Genomic DNA, 19,247 nt, shown 5'->3' with positions numbered 1-19,247 from the left:
AAGCGAAGGGTCCTGCAGGCAGCATGGGGCGGGAAGGGGAGCAGGCAGACCTCCTGCACCGGCAGCACCACCAGCAGTGGCAGCAGAAGGTTTGCCCCGTGACTGGGTGCAGCCTGGTCCCTGGCCACGGCACGGCCCATGCTGGGAGCGGGTGAGTGGGCCGTGGGCCAGGCCACCCACCACGAGCCGTGGAGCGAGCCAGGGAGGAGGCAGGGCAGGGAAAGCAGCGGGTCTGCAGCCGGGAGCACCAGCAGAGCGGATGGCCCTGGTCTGCATGCCAGTGCAGGCAGCCAGGCTCTGTGGGATGGGGGACTCCATCCCTGGGGGCTACAGCTCAGGGAGGGAGCAATAGGATGTGGCCATGTGATGCCACGCTGCTCCCGGCACAGGGACCCCGGCCTGGGGCTGTGGCCACGTGTTCCCAGGCAGCGAGGGGAGCCTGGACGGGTGAGGGGCCCAGCCACGCTGCGTGGGAACCAGACGGCCCCTGGGCACAGCTGCGGAGCTCGCTTCCTCCCGCGCCCCCGGGGACCGTGTGAAGGAGGGGGCTGAGGTCAGCCGCGCTCGCCGCCGGCCGCTCCGGAGACGCCAGCATGATGTAGGCGCTCAAATATTGTTTTCCACTGGGGAGGGGAAAAAAAAAAGGGAGAAAAGAGAGAGGCCCAGGGCTGAGTGGCCGTCCTCGATGACGAATGGTGGCCCCCCTCACCCTGCCTGGGGCTGGGACGTGGCCATGGCCCAGCAGCAGCCGTCTGGGGGCTGATAACGGGACTGACGCGGCTGTGGTGCTCCGGGTCCCTGAGTGACGCCAGCGCCGTCCCTCAGTGCCAATGCAGCCCCCACAGAGACCCCCACGACTGGGCAAGCTGGGGTCCCTCTGGTTTTGGGGGGCCGGGGGGCTCTGCCACAAGCCTGCTCCCTGCAGCAGCATGAAGAACCTTGCCAGCCTGGGGTCCTCCTGCTGTGCCTGCCCTGGGACCAGCTGTGCTGTGGAGCCTGGGCACCACTGCTCCTGGGGTCCCCTCTCTCCCAGCCTGGGGTGGGCAGGATGGGGGCACAGGCGCAGCCCCCCGCTATGCCAGCATTGCTCTGTCCCTACTCCAGCACTGCAGAGACGATGGCCCCGGTGTCCTGGTGGTATGTAGGAAGGGGCTAGCGACCGGGTCCCAGCCTGGGGCTGTGTGGGGACCCCTGCCCACCCCAGTGCCCCCCAGCCTGGCCACCCAGGGCAGAGCCCTGTGCCCAGCCCGGTACCGGCAGTGGTGACTCAGCTGGTGCCTCCTCTCCAGCAGCCACCCGGCATGATTCAGGTCGGAGGAATCCACTTTCCCTGGCTGTTCCCATCGCAGCCCCAGCCCCTGGCACAGCAGGGCTCTGCGGGCTTCCCTGGCCTCACGGTGTTTGCTGGAACCTGGTGGGACCCTGGCCAAGCCAGGGCACAGCCCTGAGCAGGGACAGAGAGGGGAGGGAGCCCTTTACCCCTCCGAGCAGAGCCCCCCACACTGTGCTACTGCCCCCAGCTCCTCCCTGGCATTTTTCTGGGACCACATGGGTGTGTGAGCGGGGCCACATGCTGAGGCTGGTGCCAGTTGTGACATGTGTGGCACCCGGGGTGAAGCCAGGCCCTTTGAGCAGTCCTAGGTGTAAGGAGGTGGCAGCGGGGCTCTGCAGGGGCTCACTGCTGCTGCATTGTGTCCCCCTGCCCCTCATGGATGAGGGTCCCTACTGCTACCCTGGGATGGGGCTCTGAGGGCTCCTGGCCCCATGTTGCAGCAGGACCTTGTCCCCAGCATCTCCCAGGGATGCAGGACCTGGACGCAGGTGCTGGCTCAGGCCCTGCCCCGTCCGCCTGCAGCCTCACTGTTCAGTCAGCGATCGGCAGTGGAGGGGCCTGTAGGGATGAGGGCTGCACCGGGTGGTCTTGGGGATGCATGTCCCCCAGCCAGCACCCGGGATGGGGTAGAGGGTCCCCAGCTTTCCCCTGCCCGCTGCCCACCATGAGCGGGGTGCAGAGACCACAGAGGCAGCATTGGGGAATGTGCTTTATTTGGTGCCGGGGCCAGGGGTGTCCCAGGGTGGGCCAGTCCCTCACTCGAAGAAGAACATGCCGGGTGTCCGGTAGAGGCAGGGGGGCAGCCCCAGTGGATAGCCATTGCCCCCCTGCAGTGGGATCGTGCTCCCTGGTCCCCACGGCTCCTTCTGCTCACTCGCCCGTGGCCCCATGGCCCCGAAGGGCGGCTGGCGGGGGGCGGGGGGGGCCGGGGGGGCTGTGGCCAGGAGATGCTCCAGCGCTGTGCTGCATGGCCGCTCCTTCACGCAGAAGCTCAGCGCCTGCACCCGGCACTGGTAGCTGCTGCCCAGCGCGTCAGGCCCTGACCGGCTGAAGGAGCCGAAAACGGGCAGGGGGGGCTGCGAGTAGCCGTCCCCCTCCAGAAAGCAGGATGGGGGGGGTTTGCCTGTGCCCAGAAGGGTGCCAGGGAACGCGGGGGGCACCTGCCCAAAGGGCTGGCCTGGCCCTAGCCCAGGGGCGGCTGGCTCCTCACCCTCCAGCTGGCCCGGGGGGCTGCTTGGAGGGGCCGGTGAGTCCTGTGGGGGGTCCCTGGCCTGGGTGGGCAGCAGGGCGGGCAGCAGGGCAGGGTGCGGTGCTGGGCGCTCGCTGGGCAGCGGGTACTGACCTGGCCGGGGCAGCTGCAGCGCCGCCGGGAGCCCCCCGAAGACAGTCTCCTTGGGTGGGCGGCTCTCCGGGGGGGCGAAGAACGGCCCCTTGGGCTGTGGCACATCCGGCAGGTACAAGCAGGGCTGCCTGGCCTTGGGTGGCTGCCGCCGGGTGGAGGGGTCAGTGCACCCGGGCACCCCAGCACCCTCGGGCAGCATGGCAGGGCTCGGCAGGTGCCCCGAGGCTGCCGGTGAGGCACAGCCCCCATCTGCCTTCACCTCCTCAGGTGGTGGGGCGGCAGGCGGCCCCTGGACCCGCTGCCTGGGGGGCTTTCCACACCCCTCGTCCCCCTCGGTGCCCGGTGCATCCCGGAGGCCCCTCTTCCTGGTGAAGCGCCGGCGGCGCCGCAAGAAGCTGCCATTCTCAAACATGTTGTAGCAGTCGGGGTCGAGTGTCCAGTAGTTGCCCTTGCCAGGCTTCTTGTCATCACGGGGCACCTTGACGAAACACTCGTTGAGGGAGAGGTTGTGGCGGATGCTGTTCTGCCAACCCTGCTTGTTCTCCCGGTAGAAGGTGAAGCGGCCCATGATGTAGCGGTAGATGCCGCTGAGCGTGATGCGCTTCTCGGGCGCGCTCTGGATGGCCATGGTGATGAGGGCGATGTAGCTGTAGGGCGGCTTGGTGGCTTCGGGGCTGGGGAAGGAGCCGCCGGCCGGCTCGGGGGCCGGTGGGCTGCGCAGAGCCGTGTCGCCGACGGGGAGGTCCGGCTGCATCCTCACGGCCAGCCGCAGCCTCCCGCTCTGCCGCACGGCCCCGGCACGGCCCGTTAAAACCGGCCGCAGCCCAGCCTCCCGCCGGCGGGCGAGGGGGCGGCGGGCCCCTCCTCTACGGGGCCGCCCAGGGCGGAGCGGGCTCCGCCGTCCAGCGCCAGTCCCTGCGGACGGGCGGATGGACGCGCCGCCAAGGCCGGCGGCCAGCAGCCAGCGGCCCCGGGGCTGGCACGGCCGCGGCCTCCCCGGGGCAGAGGTGGGCAGCGCCGGCTGTGGCCAAGCCCCGGGCATGGCCCCCCGCTCCCACAGCCCCTGTTCCCACGGGAGGTTCCCACGACCTGGGTCTCATCCTGCCCTGCCCACGGTGAGCAGCTGGGCCCTGGCCAGGGATGGCAGGAGGCTGAGTGGGGGGCTGCTGGTGGGGCTGGGGCTGCTGGCAGCCCTTGGCTCCCCACACACCCCCTGCCCACCCCAGCACTTCCGCCCCCGCCTCCAGCCTGGCGCTGTGATGGGTCCTGTGCACCGTGCCCCAACTCTGCTCCATGCCAGATCCCTGCACTGCACCCAGCCAGGATGTTGCCCCCAGGGTGCAGCATGGCCCCCACCTCCCAGAGCCCTCCTCACTCCGCTCACCAGGGGAAACTGAGGCATGGGCAGTCAGCACCCTTGGAACAGGCTCCTGGGTTGCCAGGTTGGCAGAGCAGCTGATGGGCACCTCGCAGGGGCCCGCACCTCCTGCCAAGGGGCCAGGACGCGGGGCAGGGCGGGTCGTGAGCTGGCGCAGGGGCAGGGGTTAGCTCATGCTGTCCCCACGGCTGGGGTTGAGCTGGCTTTGCCCACAGTGTGAGGCTCTGCCCAGGCTCGGCTCCCCCAGATGCCCGTGGCCCCCCCGCACCAGCCCCAGCCCCCCACCCCAGAGTCAGTGGTACCAAAACACAACCTTTATTTCTAAGGTTTATAAACAACGAATCCTTGCCGTGCAAGGTACAAGGATGGAGCTGACTGCCCCGGCTCACCAAACAAGCACACAGGAAATCCCACCCGGTGGCTCCTGGGGAATAAATACCACGATCTGTGCGGGGGTGGCAGCCGTCCTCGTCCTGGGCAGTGCCCGCCTGCACGGCCCTGCAGTGCTGAGTGCCCCATGCACAGCGGCTCGGGGAACGTCACCGGAGCGTGGCCGAGGGGCAGCAGAGCATCCCGCTCCGAGGCTTTGTCGCAACTGGGCTCTTCTGTCCCACTCACTCGGGCTCAGGGCTGGCAGAGCTGTTTGAGGACGTGGATAATGTGGCTGGAGGCACCGGGGGTGCAGGGTTGGGGGGAGTCACGGAGCAGTGCTGGCCCTATGCACTGGGCGTGATGGAAGAGCTCCCGCGCAAACACCGGCTCCACCTGTGGAGGCACAGAGCCGATGGAGAATGGGCACTGGCCCACAAGCCTCCCAACCGCCACGGCCCTGGCGCATGGCTTGGGGATGCCACGAGCACCAGCCCCGGTGCGTACTCACGTGGGCCATGATAAGCTTCTGGAAGTGGTGCCCAGCGCTGGTGGGGTACTCCTCCCCGAAGCACAGGTGGATCTGGTACTGTGGCGTGGGCTGCCCGTGGCTCAGGTACCCCCGCAGCTCTGCAAGACACTGGCCCCGTTAGGGGACACGGCACCCCTGGGGCCCCGCAGCCCGGAGCAGCTGTGCCGGGGCAGGACCTGCCCCTGTTCCCGAGGGGATCAGAGTCTCCCCGGGGCCGGTGGAGCCCAGGGCAGCAGGTGGGCACTTACGCTGCAGGAACTGCTGCGTGTCCAGCAGCTTGTAGGTCTTCTCTCTCTCCAGCTTGTTGGGCCAGTCCCTGTGCGGGGCCAGTGGCCCGTTCCAGTACACCCTACCCTGGCACTGGCGCTTCATGAAGACCCCCTCGGGCGCTACCCACAGCAGCACACCGCGGTCCAGGTGGGGCAGGAGCCGCTCCAGCACGTCAGTCATGCCGGCCAGCCGTCCGCTGCCGCCGAGCACTCGCGGTGGGGGGAACTCGATCTGCTCCATGCAGGAGGGGCCGTAGAGGCGTTCGCTGTCAGCTGGCACGGCGCGGGAGGTGATGCGGCAGCCCTCGGCCGTGCGGGTGGTGACCTCCTTCACCAACACGTCACAGTAGTACAGGCGGACGTGGAGCCAGCAGTCTGGGGTGAGGGGAGAGTCAGCTTGTGGGCAGCCCAGTCGGGGGGGCCACACCAGGCACTGCCCAGCCAGCATGGCTCCTACCTGAGTGGTTGATGTCTTCTACGGGGAGGTAGGACGGGGGTCTGGGGAGGAGGTGGCCGTGGGTTGGGTTCCAGCCATAGAAGACTCCCCTCACATGGTACGCTGAGCCAGGGCAGAGATGAGGTGGTAAAGGGACATGGGCAGCTGTCCCCAAGGGCTCCCGGGTGCTGTCCTGGACCCAGCCCCTGGAGTCAGGCAGACAGCAGGGTCCTTCCCACCGCTGCTGCTTGTTACTGGGCCTCATTAAAGCCCCTAAGTGCATGATCAAGTGGGTCTGCTGGAGCAGGGAGGGAGTCCCCAGCCCATCTCCATCACCATGGGCACTGCCTGCACAAGGGATGAGACGTGGGGCTGTGGAGAGAGGGCTTGCTGCTGCCGGGCAGTGTATACCCCCCACCCCAGCCCTATCCTACCGCCAGGGACCCTCCTCACCTCGCTTGGCCAGCTGCGCAGAGAGCAGGGGCAGTGGAGACTCGTGGCATGTCTCCATTGTGCCCTTCTGGTTTGCCTCCTCCAGACTCCCCGCAGTGCTGCCCTGAGGAGCAGAGTGGCTGCGGTGAGGGCTGAGCCAGCACTGGGGGGCCCTGAGCCAGCTCCTGCCTTCACCATGGACCCCGTGTGCCGGCAGATCCCCTGCCTGAGGCTGGCAGCTGCATGGCACAGGGGACCCTCAGCAATGCCCAGGGGATCCGGCTGCCCAGTAGGACAGATGCAGGCAGGGCAGCAGCCGGTGGATGAGGCAGGATTTGGGGCTCCCACATTCTCCAGCCTGTAGGCAGCTCTTGTGGCAGATGGCACAAGGTAGGGGGCTGGCTCACCTGCTGATCTTTGCTGTCCGGGGACTGCATGTCACCATCCTTCTCTGCGGAGAGCAAGGAAAACCTGATGAGGCCCTGGCAAACAGCAGGAACAGCCTCCAGGAAGGTGCCTGGCTGCACAGGTCACTCAGAGAGGAAGAGGAGTGGGGAGGAAGGGTGACATCTACGGGACACAGGGCTTGTACAGGCATGGCACAGACACCAGCCCCAAGTCTGGTGCAGGAGGAGGGACATACCTGCATCCCAGGCGTCATCGGACACAATCTGGTACACCTTATAGGGCTCGGAGATGTCCAGCTGGCTCCGCTCGGGCACCTCCTGGAAGTCGGTGCTCTTGTTGAGGGCGCAGCGGAGACGCGTCTTCCAGGTGGAGGGGTCAGCCTTGTCCGTCCCCTCGTGGTACTTCCCCTTGTAGATGGCCCAAGCCTGCCAGGCAGAGGGTGCCCTGCACTGTGGGGGCTGCCAGTGCCCTGTTCCCCCATTCTACTGTCCAAGGGGGCCTGCTGGGGTATGAATCTGCCAGCCAGGGCTGGCTGCGGGGCAGTGGGGAGCCAGGACTGTGTGTCCTGGGGGGCTGCAGGGAGCTGGGCGGTGGGGGGGGTTCCTGGGGGAGTGCACAGGGACAGGCAATGGGGAGACCCGGGGGTGCGCATGGAGCTGGGTGGGGAGTCCCAGGGGTGCACAGCAAGCCAAGTGGGAGGTCCTAGGGTTGAGCACAGAGCTGGGCAGTGGGGAGCTCCGGTGCTCTGGGTGGTGGTGTGCACAGAGCCAGGTGGGGGGTTCTGGGGGAGTGCACAGGGCTGGGCAATGGGGAGCCCCAGGGGGTGCTCATGGAGTCAGGTTGGGGGTCCCGGGGGAGTGCACAGGGTTGGGCAATGGGGAGCCGCAGGGGTGCGCATGGATCTGGGCAGCGGGGAGCCCCGGGGGTGCTCACGGAGCTGGGGGGGGGGGGTTGTCTCAGGGGAGTGTACAGGGTTGGAAAATGGGGAGCCCGGGGGTGTGCATGGAGCGAGATCGCAGAGGGAGCCAGTGGGGGTCCCGGGGGAGTGCACAGGGCTGGGCAACGGGGAGCCACAGGGGTGCGCATGAGCTGGGCAGCGGGGAGCACCGGGAGTGCGCACGGAGCCGGGTGGCGGGTCCCGGGGACGCTGCCGGAGCCAGGCGGGGGTCTCAGGACCCCCGGGGTACCTTGAAGAGCGCGGCGTCCTGCTGCTGCCGGTAGTCCTGCTTGGCCGCGTGCTTCCAGGGGATGCGGAAGAGCGTCCGGTGCCGGTTCTCCCAGCGCAGCCCCGGGTACCGGCCGCTGTCGATCTGCGCGATCAGCCACTCCTTGAGCCGCATGGGCGCCCCCGGCTCCGCCATCGCGGCCCCGCGCCCGGCCCCGCCACCCCGGGGGAACGTGCCGGGGCTCTGAAAGCGAAAGCGTCGCGCTGGCTTTCACTTTCCCTTTCCTGCCCGGCGCTGCCGGCTCTGGCTGCGCTGCCAGCCCGGGGCGGGGGGGACACGGGGCAGCCCGCGGTAGGGGACAGGCACCCTGCGCCCATGGCAGAAGGGACAGGTACCCTGCACCCTTGGGAAAAGGAGCAGGGCAACCCACGGCAGTGGAGACAGGGCAGCCTACAGGTGAGGGGACAGGGCCACCCATGGAGAGGGGACAGGCATCTCACACCCATGGGAAAGGGGACAGGGGCACACACAGGAGAGGAGACAGGTACCTCGCGCCCATGGGAGAGGGGACAGGGCCACCCACAACAGAGGGGACAGGGCACCAGGAACACAGAGGACTCCCCTGAAGCCCTGCACCCATCTTGGGTGCTTCCCCTCAGATTTTCAGGGCTCCCACATGCTCCCTACAAGGAATAAGGGACCCTCCTCCCCTGTCCTCCAGCTTCGGGGACTAGGACACCTCCCTGCTCCAGGGGCCATGTCCTCCCACGGGACCGGCATCTCAGCCCATGGGTGTGGGGACCTGTGGGAACAGGCATGGGTTTTCCAGGCTGGTGTGAGCAGGATATTGCCCCATCTCTCAAATCTCAACTTGCCTCTAACATTCACATCTGCTCCGTGGAGTGCTGGGTGCTGAGTTGAGTCGGAAACAAGTGGGAAGGGCCATTATGAGCTGTGCCAAGGGCTGCTGGGGGGCTGGTGAGGCAGCCTGACTCATCCTGTAGCTCCCTGCTGGCCCCAGGTTCCTGGCAGAAGCTGTCCCTGCAGAGGAGAGGTGGCACACATGGTCATGGCGCTTCTGGGCACCAGCCTTCCCACACCTGGGGAAGCAGCTTCCCATGCCTGTGCTGCTCTGCAGGGAGGTGGGTGCATGTGTTGGTGCATGTGGGTGAAACAGGGATCAGTGCCAGGAGAGGGCTGGGTCCAGTGCAGGGTCCCACGCAGCCCCTTCACTCCTGGCTGGCTCCTGAGCATCCTTCCTCAATGCCGCAGCTACCAGGAGGATCTGTCCCTCTCCCCTTCCAGTGGAGGAGCCCAGCTCAGCCATCCTTTCAGGAGGAAGAGGAATTCTACCCTGTGTAGGGCAGGGATGGAACTGTCTGGTACCAAGCACTGCCTGGATGCCCTTGCAAAGCAGCACAGCACAGGCTGGGTGGGCTGGGTGGGCTTTGCCCTCTGGAGTGACACTGGTGTTGGCCCCTCCATCACCACTGCAGAGCCACATGCCACTGCACGGGGAAATCCGGCTCCTCCACCCAGCCCACAGCCCACTGGGTCTCCTTTCACAGCCCACTGCATTTGCTTTCCAGCTCTGAGTCAGAGAAAGTCACCTCTCGCAGGAAGGAGAGATGAGGCTCCTGAGAGCTGGCAGGCTGCTTGGGGCTGCAAAGCCTCAAAATGAATAAGCCGTGGCACAGCACCCAGCCCTGGACTTTCCCGAAGGACCTGGAGGCATGGGCACAGGGTGTACACAGCGTGTGAGGACCTGGAGGCGTGGGCACAGGGTGTACACAGGTGTATGAGCCAGCCACACTGGTGGGGGTTTGCCCCTTCCTGAGCCTGTTCATGGCCCCTTTGCAGGGCAAAGCCTGCCCACCCTGCCCATGCCTGCTCATGGTGCGGGACCACGGCTAACCCGGCTAACCCGGGCTCTGCCCGCAGCACAGCTCTCCCTGCCTGGGAAGAGGAGGAGGTGGTGATGCCAGCACTGAGTACTGGGAGATGGGGGAGTCCCAGTTTGGAGAGGGGGAGAGGAGCAGCAGGTAGCGTTAGGTGCTCGCCCTCACCCTGGCAGCCCACGGCCGTCCCAGCCGGTGCTGCCGTGGCAGGGCTGGCAGCTGCCGCGCTCGGGGTGACGCAGGACGCCGCTCTGTTCCCCACCACACCAGCCAGTGGGGATTTCCAGCCGGCTGTGCCTCTGCTGGGGCTGTGCCCCGGCCCCCCCGCACCCCCCCGTGGTGGGGGGAGCTGGGGCCCTGTTCTGGGAAAAGAGCCTGGGACTGCCCGACAGAGAATCTGCATCTTCCCTTTCCGCTGTGGGAAGTGGGGTGATGGGGAGGGGTCGCTGCACAGCCTCTCCCAGTGGCTTGCACAGATTACCTCCAAGGCCAGGAGATAATCATAGCTGCTGACTTGTTAGCCAGCCCCAGCCCGATGGGATAAGCCTTTATCAGCCAGGGATTTCATCTCCTGTGACAGCCACACAGTGACACATGGGGCCCGTGGGATCTAATTACCCCGGCATCAGGGAAGATGCTCAGAAGCCAGTTTTCCTGCTGTGCTGCTCCCTGCGCAGGGAAGGCGAAGCAGCTTAACCCTTAAACTTTTCATGCTGAAATGAGCCTCAAAAGGAGTCAAACATTAACTCACAGCTAACCTTGCCCTTGCCTGGGTTTTTCCAGTTGTGCAAACCAGATCTGCCAAAATAAATAAATATTCTTGTGCTGTGGAGCTGGGCTGAAGGTGCCATTGCTCAGTGTCTGGCCTTGCCGTGGGGTTTACAGCATGAGCAGGGAAACCCTGCATGCAAGTGCCTCGGCACAGCGTGTCTGGTGTGGGGCTGACAGGAGGGTGCAGCCGTGCATGGGGCACACCATCCATCCTGGGTGCATGGTCCTGGGGCATGGGGCCACCACCCTTCTGGGTTCTGGGAGGGCTAAAGGGTGCCAGAGAGCCCTGGCCTGGGCATGAGGGAGTGGGAAGAGCAGCATGGCAGGAGCTGGGCTGAGAGGGTGACCCCACAGCGGACAGTGCAGGAGCAGCGGATGACAATGCACCCCTGGCTCCTCTGTGGGCTCAGCATCTATCCAGCGAGGCAGGAGTTGGGCTCCCAGCCTGCTTGGGCCACCCCAAGGCAGCCCCCAGCCCAGCAGGCAGGTGCTGGCAGGAGGAACCATGGCCCTGCACTCTGTGGTGGTGGAGCAGGAGCGGCTGTGAGGGTCCTGCCAAGGGGCTGCTTGCACAGGAAACCACAGGCTCACAGGAGTGGCAGCAGCACCCTCCAAAATTGCCCTCGCCTAAACCAAAGGGGAGGCTTAGGGCACCAAAACTCGAGCCTGGCATGGTGCAGCAGCCTGGGGGGTGTGTGTGTATAACGCCATCTCAGCCACCCGTCCCTCCTGCCCCTGCTGCTCTGTGCACCCCTCACAGTGCAGGGGGACTCACACTGCCTAAGCGCTGGCACGGTGGGCATAAAGGGACCCTCATGATGCCCAGCAGGATGTTCACCTTCCGCCACAGCTGCCATGCAGGGATAAACGAGCAGTTATTAATTACTGGTGGGCATGCCTTGTCACACACTGATGTCTCCTGGAAGCAGCCAGGGCAGAGGCAATCCCTGCTTTCCTGGGAAGTTCCTTCACTCTGGGACCCCTTGCCTGGCACCCCACCACACCACACACTGGAAACCTCCCTGTAGGCACTTGTCCCTGTCCCTGCCCCTGTCCCTGTCTGGCTCCTGGGGGACACCCTGTCCCATGGGAGAGGGGTGGCAGGGATGAGGGGGACCCCAGAAACACACTCTGGCTCCCAGCAGAGATGCTGATGACCCAGCTGGGCATCCCCAGCATCTTCCACTCCTTCCCCAATCTTCCCTGGGCTGCAGAGAGTGGCTAGAAGCAGCCTCCAGACCCGCCCCATGCCAGGATCTTCCTCCTCAGCATCCTCCTTCCGATTAGGTCATCGCAGGGGAGTCAGACCATGCCCCAGGCAGGCCATGGAGAATAGGTGTTTATTATTGGAGGGACATAGAAAGTCTTTAAGCAAAATGGCTTAAGGCTCTGCTTTAGTGAGGTCTGGCCAAGTTAAACACTTTGTTCCCACCTTTTACATATTGTGCCCTGGGATGGGTAGGAATGGGGTGCAATGGACTCCTAAAGCTACAGTGCTCGCTCAGGGCTAGTGCTTGGCTGGACTGGAGCTGGACCCTTGCCTGGGGGCTGGTGCAGTGGCATTACCTGCTGATACACCCGCGCATCCCTGCTCCGCAGCCACCTCGGCTCTGGGAGCTTGTGCTGCTGGTGGGAAAACCGCTCTGAGGGGAGTGCCAGCTATCCTGCACCCTGTGCACCCTGAGGCCCGTGCAGCAGGTACCTAAGTGCTAAAGCTGCTGCTGGCATCACCTGGGTGCTGGATCCATGGCAGGAAAGACCCCCTTCTGTCACTCTGCCCCAAGCAGGAGCCCACAGTGACCTTGGGGCACAAACCTGCGCCTTTCACCAGGCATCCCCAATATGCTGGATGTGAAAAGGCTGAGCCCACCGAGCGCTGCAAAGCCTGGTGGTGCACATGAATCCCTCCCCGACAGCTGAAAGCCAGGACAGAGGATGGCACACTGACACCCCAGAAGAGAAGAAGGAGCTGGGCTTGGCGTGGCTCCCCTGCACAGTGATGCCCCGGCCCGCTGTGCTGTGGCTCCTTCGTCTCTCCCAGGCTGTTGGGTGATTCTTGTGCTCTCCCTTGGCTGGGGTCACTTCAGACAAGCTGGGATGCAGGAGAACGTCCTCTTCACCCGCAGCAGGAAGGGAGTTGTGCTCCTGATGTCTCTGGCTCTTGGGACCAGTCCTTGCAGAGCTCCCTCTGTCCTGGATGGTCCTCCTCTCCCCACTGGCAGCAAGGCCTTTATTTCTTCCTCGTCGTTAAAAGGGGATGTCCCATACCTCTGCTTCAGGTGCCTGCGGACCTGGGGAAGGAGGGAGAAGCAAACTAAGGTGTCTGTTTCCAAGGGCAGGTCCAAGCCCACCAGCAAGGGGAGCAGGGAAGCAACCGGATCCCCTGGGGACTCATCCTTGCTCTGGCCCCCGTGGGCAGGCTGAGCTGTGGAGCAGAGCATGGGTGGCAGAGGCTGGTCCCACCTTGCGGGCTGCGCCACCGCTGAACTCAGCCAGCTGCTGCCTGAAGCCGGGGTTGGGGTTGGCGACGGGCCGGACGGTTCGGATGGCCTCCAGGACCTCCTGGCAGCTCAGCTCTGTGACAGCCATGACGTAGGCAACAACCACGGTGGTGCTGCGAGAGATGCCAGCAAGGCTGGCAGGGGAAAGGGCAGAAGAGCTGCTGTTGGCAGTGCACCCGGACCCCATGCTCACCCCTTCCTCCACCCCTGTGCTTCAGCTATTTTGGTTCCTCTTCTCTGAGAACTTGCTCTTCGGGAGGCCTGAGCACTTCCAAGGTCCTCTCCATCAGTGCCTATAAATACCCACTCCTCCCTGGGGAAATGAGAGCAGCGGTTGCTGCCTGGCTGCCTGCCCCAAACCCCACTCTTCCCACTCACTCAGCTGCAGCAAAAAGCTGCCCCGTCTCCAGGGCTGTCTGGATCCCGCTGGGTTTGAGTCACAACCCACAGCCGAGGGTGGATCCTGGGTGGATCCATGGGCATGGAGCCCTCTGGCACAGGCCGGCTTTGATCAGGGGTCTGCAGCCAAAGCATGGGGCCAGGGGCTGGATCTTTCCTCTGCTGTGCTGGGGGGCCATAGCATCAGGCATGGGAACAGAAGTGTTACCAGTGAACGAGGCAGTTCCCTCCGTGCAGGCGACACTGGTGGATAAAACTGATGCATTCCTTGAAGTGCCTCTTGCTAGCAAGAAAAATAAACCAGACAGAACAAGGACTTCAGGGATGGAAGAGGATTTTTAGGCTGCAGGCAGAGCAGCGCTGTGCATTTGAGGATGAAGCACTCATGTAAACTGCCTGTTGCTTTATGGGCACTGCCAGCAGCTGCTGACACCTGAGCAGCTCAGTGCTGTTGTTTCCTAAGGGAAGGTGCAAGGCCAGGTCATGCTGTGCTGGGGACAGGAGTGGGTGCCGCTGTGCAGCTGTGCTGGGGATGTGCGGCGTTGCCCTGGGACTCCTGTGACTTGTGCTGGGGCAGTAGGAGCTTGGCTGCTCACGCCTCCAGCCATGCCAGCGCCCTTGGCCGGCTCCACACCCTCTACCCACTCTCCCCTCTCCAGGCACCTCCTGGGGGTGCTGCAGAGGGGCTGCCCCTGCCTCGCACCAGGGCTGGGACCCACTGTCCAGTGGTTACTGAGCTGGGATGCTGTCAGGGTCCAGAGGTGGCCCCCAGCACAGGGGCATCATGCTTCCAGCCTGCAGATCACTGCGCTTGAGGAGCTGGAGGCACCACCTCAAGAGTTTGGGATGCCGTGAGCCCTCCCCTGATAGCCCTGCAAAGCCCAGCCCTCCTGCATGCCCTGAGCCAGCCCCAGCCTCCCGGGGGTACTCACATGTTGGCCTCAGGGGTGTCGGGCAGGGGGATACGGAGGTAGGTAATGTCCTGGAAGACACAAAAGGAAGAGGATAAATTTGGGTGCTGTGGTCGGGGTGTCACACATGCTTGCAGCTGGTCTAGCGGTGCCTTTGCTCCTCACCCCAGTGCTGCCTGTGGGCTTTGCTTGCCCAGCACAGCATCCCCCTGCACGGGGATGAGGCTGCTCTCTCCCTTGGTGGAGGGGGGGCTGTGGGGGACAGGCAGCTCATGGGAGGGGGTCAGAAACAGGATGAGGCTGGAGAGCTGGAAATTGTTTCCCGTTAGCATTCAAGGCCAGGTTATAGTCACAAGACAGCCAGTTTCCCATGCTGGGGGTGCTGCCCAGCTCCTCTGGGACCACTGACCAGGCAGCGGGGAGTGGTGTACAGGCCATGGGATGCTCAGAGGGGGAAGGAAGATGCTGCAGCACGGAAGGAGCTGCAGAGATCTACACAGTGGCATCGGGCATGGGACCTACCTGCAGCAAGGGCTGGGGAGATTCATGGATCGAAACAATGTGGGTGATCTTGTTCCGGCTTAGCTGCTCCAGGTCTTTGGCATCTAAAGGATAAAACTAGATATTAGTATATTCTTGTTTCTTATCCTTCTCTTCCCACAAGCGCATCTGCTGTGCTTCTGCAGATGTGCAAAGCCGTGCTCCAGAGGAACAGCTGCATTGCACATGCTGCATGCAGCGGCACAGACATGGGCAAAGGCACCCTGGAAATCTGGAATGTGAGTCCCAGGACATCAAACCAGAGACTTCCTCCCTGTGAAAGCACTTGATCTTGCTGCTCATGCTGGGGTAAGCATTCATACCTGCATGGAAAACCTCCCTCCTATGTAAGCAGGCAGCTTCACGCCTGTCTGTTACCCATCCCCACTTTGGGGAGGAGACGTGTGCTCTGCCTGCACCTCCCTTGTGCAAACACGCATGTAGCAATGGGACTTGCTGCAGCCTGAAGGATCTGCTTCATCTTGTGAACTATGAAAGTAGAGCTTGCAGTGATTTGTATCAGTCTTGAGTTTGGCTCACGCTGCCTCTGCGCCTCTTTAGCACCTGAGGAATCTGCAGAAAACACTTGAACAGTGACTTAGAGCACTCTGTGTGTATTGTCTCTGTGGTTGCATGCACAAAACCCGTGTATCCTTAGCTGCGACCTGCTCCTCACTAATGCTTCAGCATCCCTGGCTGTGATCCTGATCACTGGTCCAGCACCGTGGTTGTTATGCTGGGAGGAGAGCATGCTCGTCTTGCTGGCTGAGCAGCTTCGTAGCCATCTCCCTTTCATGCCATGACCAGAGGATGCTGCACAAGCTGCTGGAGAGGAGAAGTAATGTTTTCCCATCTCATCCCTTTGGGTTTCTAAACTTCAACGTGGTGTAAAACCTTGGCTCAGGAATCTAGACCGTGATGTGCTAATGGCATGATGTGAATTTTAATAGGGGAGAATCTCAAGAGAGACACTCTGCAGGCGAGCTGTGCGCTGTGCCTGTGGGGAGGGACCCTTGTGGGGACTCACACAGCACCCGTCACCTTTCCACCCACCTTGGGCAGGCAGAGAGGTGACAATTAGTGACACTCGTGTCAAGGCTTACAGCAGCTGGAAAAGCTGTCTGTTGGAGAAAACATCTCTGTGAGCAGTCAGAGATTAACGTAGCAGGCCTGAAATCTCTGTTGTCACCCTGGATTGCTTGGTAAAGCGATGCTGGGGTGGCATCAGGCCAAGACCCCACATCAGTGGTAACTCGCAGGAACCCTAGCGGTGAACCTGGGAGCTGGGTGTCCTTGCACCTCTGCTCCCAGCAAGTCATAGCACCCCAGTCCCCGCTAAGGTGCTCCATGGGATGCAGGGAGCACAGGGCTACCTCAGCCAGGGCTGCCACTCAGGCTCTAATAACATTTTCATAGCAATTCACACGTGTGATCTTAAACCTTCTCTGCTTCTTTGGAAACAAGTTGCCAAAAGAGCCATTAAGGAGGCAGGAGCACTAAAAAATGCTGGTTTGTCATGGCAGGTGCCAGTACTTGGTCATGAATTGTGCCCCGATAATGAAAACCCCTTAAAATAGTGAATTGGTATGAGAAGGAGTGACTCTGCCTCTGGGAGGAATTCCCTCCTGAGGATGGGCAGCCCCCTCCTGCATCTCCTAAAGCAGTGGAACTGGGCTGCATCACCTTAAGCTGCCCCAGTCCTCCTCCCTTGTGCTGGTGTGGCACTACCAGCTCCTCTGCTCCTGGCACAGGATCCATGCCAGCTCGAGCCCATGGCACAGCCCACTGTGGCAGGTAAAAGCCCACAGGACTTGGAGGGGTTTAAAGCAAATCCTGGCTTGCCCTGTGCTGCCCCACATGCTCCCGTTCCCTCCCAGCCTGCCCAGCTCACTGCCTTGTGCAGGTGAAGCAGGACAGCTGCAATGGCTTCCTGGTCCTGGCCAGCAGTGTCATGCTGGGATGCCAGGGTGTCAAGTAGGGATCTCGCTGGCACTGCTGGGACCTCTTCACGGTGAGGACATGGCCCCCTCAGCTCCTCCCCCCGTGCATCCTGAGAGAGCTCAGGGCAGCCATTAAATAAGGAAACCAAAGCAAAGGCAGAGGGTTTCTGCTTTGCGCTTCCCCCAGTGCCTCCACTCTCGCTGCTGCCAACACCAGCCAAGCGGCAGAGCAGAGCGCGTGGTGGGCGCTGGCAGCGTGGCAGGCAGCGTCTGCAGGCAGGGAAGCACGAACGCAAGCAAGCCCAGCTCCCCAGCTGGAGGACATCTCTGTGGTGGCAGGATTCCGCTTACCGATGAAGTTGCCAAGGTAGAGGCCGGGAAGAATCTGCAAGACACAAGGGAAAGCAGCAGCGTGAGCAGGAACCTTATGCCGTGGTACCCACCATGCCAGGACCCCCCGTGGTAAGCAGTGATCTTTGGCTGGAAAGGCCAAAGTTCTGCCATTAACGTGACCACCACCAGCCCCAGGGCAGGAGTGGTGCTGGTGCAGCTGATCCTCAGCGCTCCTGGGGCTGCTGCTGCTCTGGCACCCAGCACACAGGGCTGGATGTAGCCCTGGCACCCCAACTTGTGCAACTGCCCAGCGCTGCACCCTCATGGGCGCTGGGAGTTGGCCATGGCTTTTTTATTGCTCCTCTTGCTTATTATTAATAAATCATTTGTCAGGGCTTATTATCTGAGCTCAGCAAGCTGCACACACCTCTGTACAGCCTTGCACTATACCCACGACCTGCAGAAGTCCTGCTGCCCAAGGGATAGGGAAGCAACAGGCGTCGAGAAGCCTGGGAGAGATGCAGTGGTTGTCGCCACCCCCTTCCCCAAGCTCTGCTGCTCCCCTTGCTCTGTGCTGCAGGGAACCCGTTTCTAACAGCCCAGGAACAGATTGCTTTGGACACTGTATCTTCCTTTTATTTTCCTTGTAAAATTCCACTTCTCATGATATAATCACTTGACAATGCCTCTGTTAATAGCACTGCAGAAAGACGCAGAAGCAGTATAAGTTGCATCCCTTCTCACCCAGAGCTATTCTATATTTTCCCAGGCTCTCCAGGCTGTTCACACCCGTGTCCAGCCAGCTTCTCCCTGCTGTGATTTTTGGTGCCCAGGACCTGGGCAGGCAGAGGTAATTTCCACCTGTACAGCTGGGCTCACACCTCACTGCCCACATTTGGAAACGTTTCTCTTGGTTGAACAGCTTAAAAGGTGGTGTTTTTTTTAATAATTCCTAAGATTTCCTAAGATCAACTTTCCATTGACAAGGCGCCTTTAACTTGCAGCTGCAGCACTGAGAGGAGTGGGCAGGAGAATGCCAGTTAGCAAGGGCAGCTCCCAAGGGCAGGACACTGAGCCATGGATAATGGCATGTTCCCGTCCCCAGCACCCTTCTGACCCACATCTTGCTGGAGAAAACAGGGCAGTACAGACCCATCTGTGGCACCAGGTGCTCCCCCAGATAATGCGTGGTTATGGCGGGGGGGGATATTTAAGGCTTAGGACCTGGAGATTCTTGCAGGGAGATTTATCCGTTCAGCTGTGACAGGGAGAAGCTCAAACAACCCGAAGTAGAGCCGGTCCCCTCTGCCCAGGGATGCTGAGCCCCATGCACAGCCCGGCCCTGCTGAGCAGGGGATGCGGGACCACTGGGCTCGGGGTCACACAGGGCTCCCAGCATGTGCTTGGGAGCTGGTGCCTTGGGCTTATAGGTGTTGGGAAAGGTTCCCTCCTCCCTCGGAGGGGCTCTCTGTCACCCCTGCCTCCGCACCCCCCGGGTGGCTGTTCAGATGAGCCCTGGCTGCCGCCTGGTGCCACGTCCCTGCCTGCTTCTCCTCCGATTGTGCTCTGCAGGCAGGTAAATACACTGCCCAACCGCCGAGCCTGGGGCCCGACCCGGTGCCGGCAGGTGAAATGCCGCTTGGCACGGCAGAGCGAGCCACCAAGCCAGTGTCCCCCACCTCTGGCACCAGGACACGCCGCCCTGGCATGGCTGGCCCTGCAGAGCAGCCGCCTCAGTGCCCCATTACCTGGCTCATGCCGTTTCCCATGGCCGGCAGCGAGTGCTGCAGGGGAGACGGGGGCCAGGTGTCCTTGTCCCCAATGCTGCCGTCCTCCCCGTCCCCAGGCGCAGCTGCAGTCCCCGCTCTGGACGCTCCCCGCTCGGGTTTCCGTCATGAAAAGCGTGGCCCCCGCGGGATCGCTGCCCGTGGCGGGTGGGCTTGCTCCCAGCGCAGCAAGGCCGAGCTGGTGGCAGCTGTGCCGGAGCAGAGGGAAGCTCGGCCGCCGTCCTCTGCGGCTCCTGCCAAGGCCTTTCCCTGGGTGCTCCGGCACTGCCGCGCACTGGCTGCTGCTCTCGCCGGGAGCAGACAAAGGAGGAGAAACTCCCCCTCTGCGCCGTGGCGTGGGAGCATGGGGGCCGCGCTGGCTGCTGCCTGTCGCCGCTGCACAAGGCCGCAGTGTTGGGAGAAGAACAAAACCTTTGTCCTGCTCCATCAAGGAAGGTCTGTGCGGCCACGCGGTGAAGCTCCTGGCGGCATGCCCACTGCTGCCTGCACCGTGCCCACCCCT

The 19,247-nt window shown here is 63.0% G+C and overlaps 3 protein-coding genes across 6 annotated transcripts; all 3 read right to left on the bottom strand.

Moving 5' to 3' along the window:
- Nucleotides 1-2,036: 2,036 nt before the first annotated feature.
- FOXS1 (forkhead box S1) lies at nucleotides 2,037-3,455 on the bottom strand. The gene has a single exon (XM_037402684.1). The coding sequence runs from the start codon at nucleotides 3,427-3,429 to the stop codon at nucleotides 2,089-2,091; it is 1,341 nt and encodes a 446-aa protein (XP_037258581.1). The 5' UTR covers nucleotides 3,430-3,455; the 3' UTR covers nucleotides 2,037-2,088.
- An 897-nt stretch (nucleotides 3,456-4,352) lies between these two features.
- Nucleotides 4,353-7,920, bottom strand: LOC119155054 (interferon regulatory factor 4-like). Of its 4 annotated transcripts, none has more exons than XM_037403208.1 (8): nucleotides 7,687-7,920; nucleotides 6,735-6,924; nucleotides 6,499-6,542; nucleotides 6,113-6,215; nucleotides 5,681-6,031; nucleotides 5,203-5,598; nucleotides 4,934-5,052; nucleotides 4,353-4,818 (listed from the first exon to the last, which is right to left on the bottom strand). In XM_037403208.1, the coding sequence occupies exons 1-8, from the start codon at nucleotides 7,858-7,860 to the stop codon at nucleotides 4,678-4,680; spliced, it is 1,518 nt and encodes a 505-aa protein (XP_037259105.1). In that variant the 5' UTR covers nucleotides 7,861-7,920; the 3' UTR covers nucleotides 4,353-4,677. The 4 variants fall into 4 exon arrangements, with proteins under 4 accessions (XP_037259105.1, XP_037259107.1, XP_037259108.1 ...); XM_037403210.1 differs by having other exon boundaries at nucleotides 5,681-6,007; XM_037403211.1 differs by having other exon boundaries at nucleotides 5,681-5,782.
- Nucleotides 7,921-11,658: 3,738 nt separating this feature from the next.
- DUSP15 (dual specificity phosphatase 15) lies at nucleotides 11,659-19,050 on the bottom strand. The gene is made up of 7 exons (XM_037402844.1): nucleotides 18,707-19,050; nucleotides 16,977-17,010; nucleotides 14,668-14,750; nucleotides 14,167-14,216; nucleotides 13,443-13,517; nucleotides 12,798-12,969; nucleotides 11,659-12,625 (listed from the first exon to the last, which is right to left on the bottom strand). The coding sequence occupies exons 1-7, from the start codon at nucleotides 18,725-18,727 to the stop codon at nucleotides 12,413-12,415; spliced, it is 648 nt and encodes a 215-aa protein (XP_037258741.1). The 5' UTR covers nucleotides 18,728-19,050; the 3' UTR covers nucleotides 11,659-12,412.
- Nucleotides 19,051-19,247: the final 197 nt, after the last annotated feature.

The sequence above is a fragment of the Falco rusticolus genome, chromosome 10 (assembly GCF_015220075.1).
Source record: "Falco rusticolus isolate bFalRus1 chromosome 10, bFalRus1.pri, whole genome shotgun sequence".
Taxonomy (NCBI): domain Eukaryota; kingdom Metazoa; phylum Chordata; class Aves; order Falconiformes; family Falconidae; genus Falco; species Falco rusticolus.
The sequence above is the reverse complement of the archived record's forward strand: the minus strand, read 5'-3'. Positions and strand labels throughout refer to the sequence as shown.

Bases quoted from the DNA above. Each gene is read 5' to 3' on its own strand.
- FOXS1 (XM_037402684.1), bottom strand. From the start codon at position 3,429: ATGCAGCCGGACCTCCCCGTCGGCGACACGGCTCTGCGCAGCCCACCG.
- LOC119155054 (XM_037403208.1), bottom strand. From the start codon at position 7,860: ATGGCGGAGCCGGGGGCGCCCATGCGGCTCAAGGAGTGGCTGATCGCG. The intron at 6,543-6,734 runs GTATGTCCCTCC...TGCTCTCCGCAG, and splicing joins CGATGACGCCTGGGATGCAG to AGAAGGATGGTGACATGCAG. The intron at 5,599-5,680 runs GTAGGAGCCATG...CCCTCACCCCAG, and splicing joins AGAAGACATCAACCACTCAG to ACTGCTGGCTCCACGTCCGC.
- DUSP15 (XM_037402844.1), bottom strand. From the start codon at position 18,727: ATGGGAAACGGCATGAGCCAG. The intron at 12,970-13,442 runs GTAACACTTCTG...TTCCCCTGCCAG, and splicing joins GGGAACTGCCTCGTTCACTG to CCTTGCTGGCATCTCTCGCA. The intron at 12,626-12,797 runs GTGGGACCAGCC...CTCCTTCCCCAG, and splicing joins GCGGTGGCGCAGCCCGCAAG to GTCCGCAGGCACCTGAAGCA.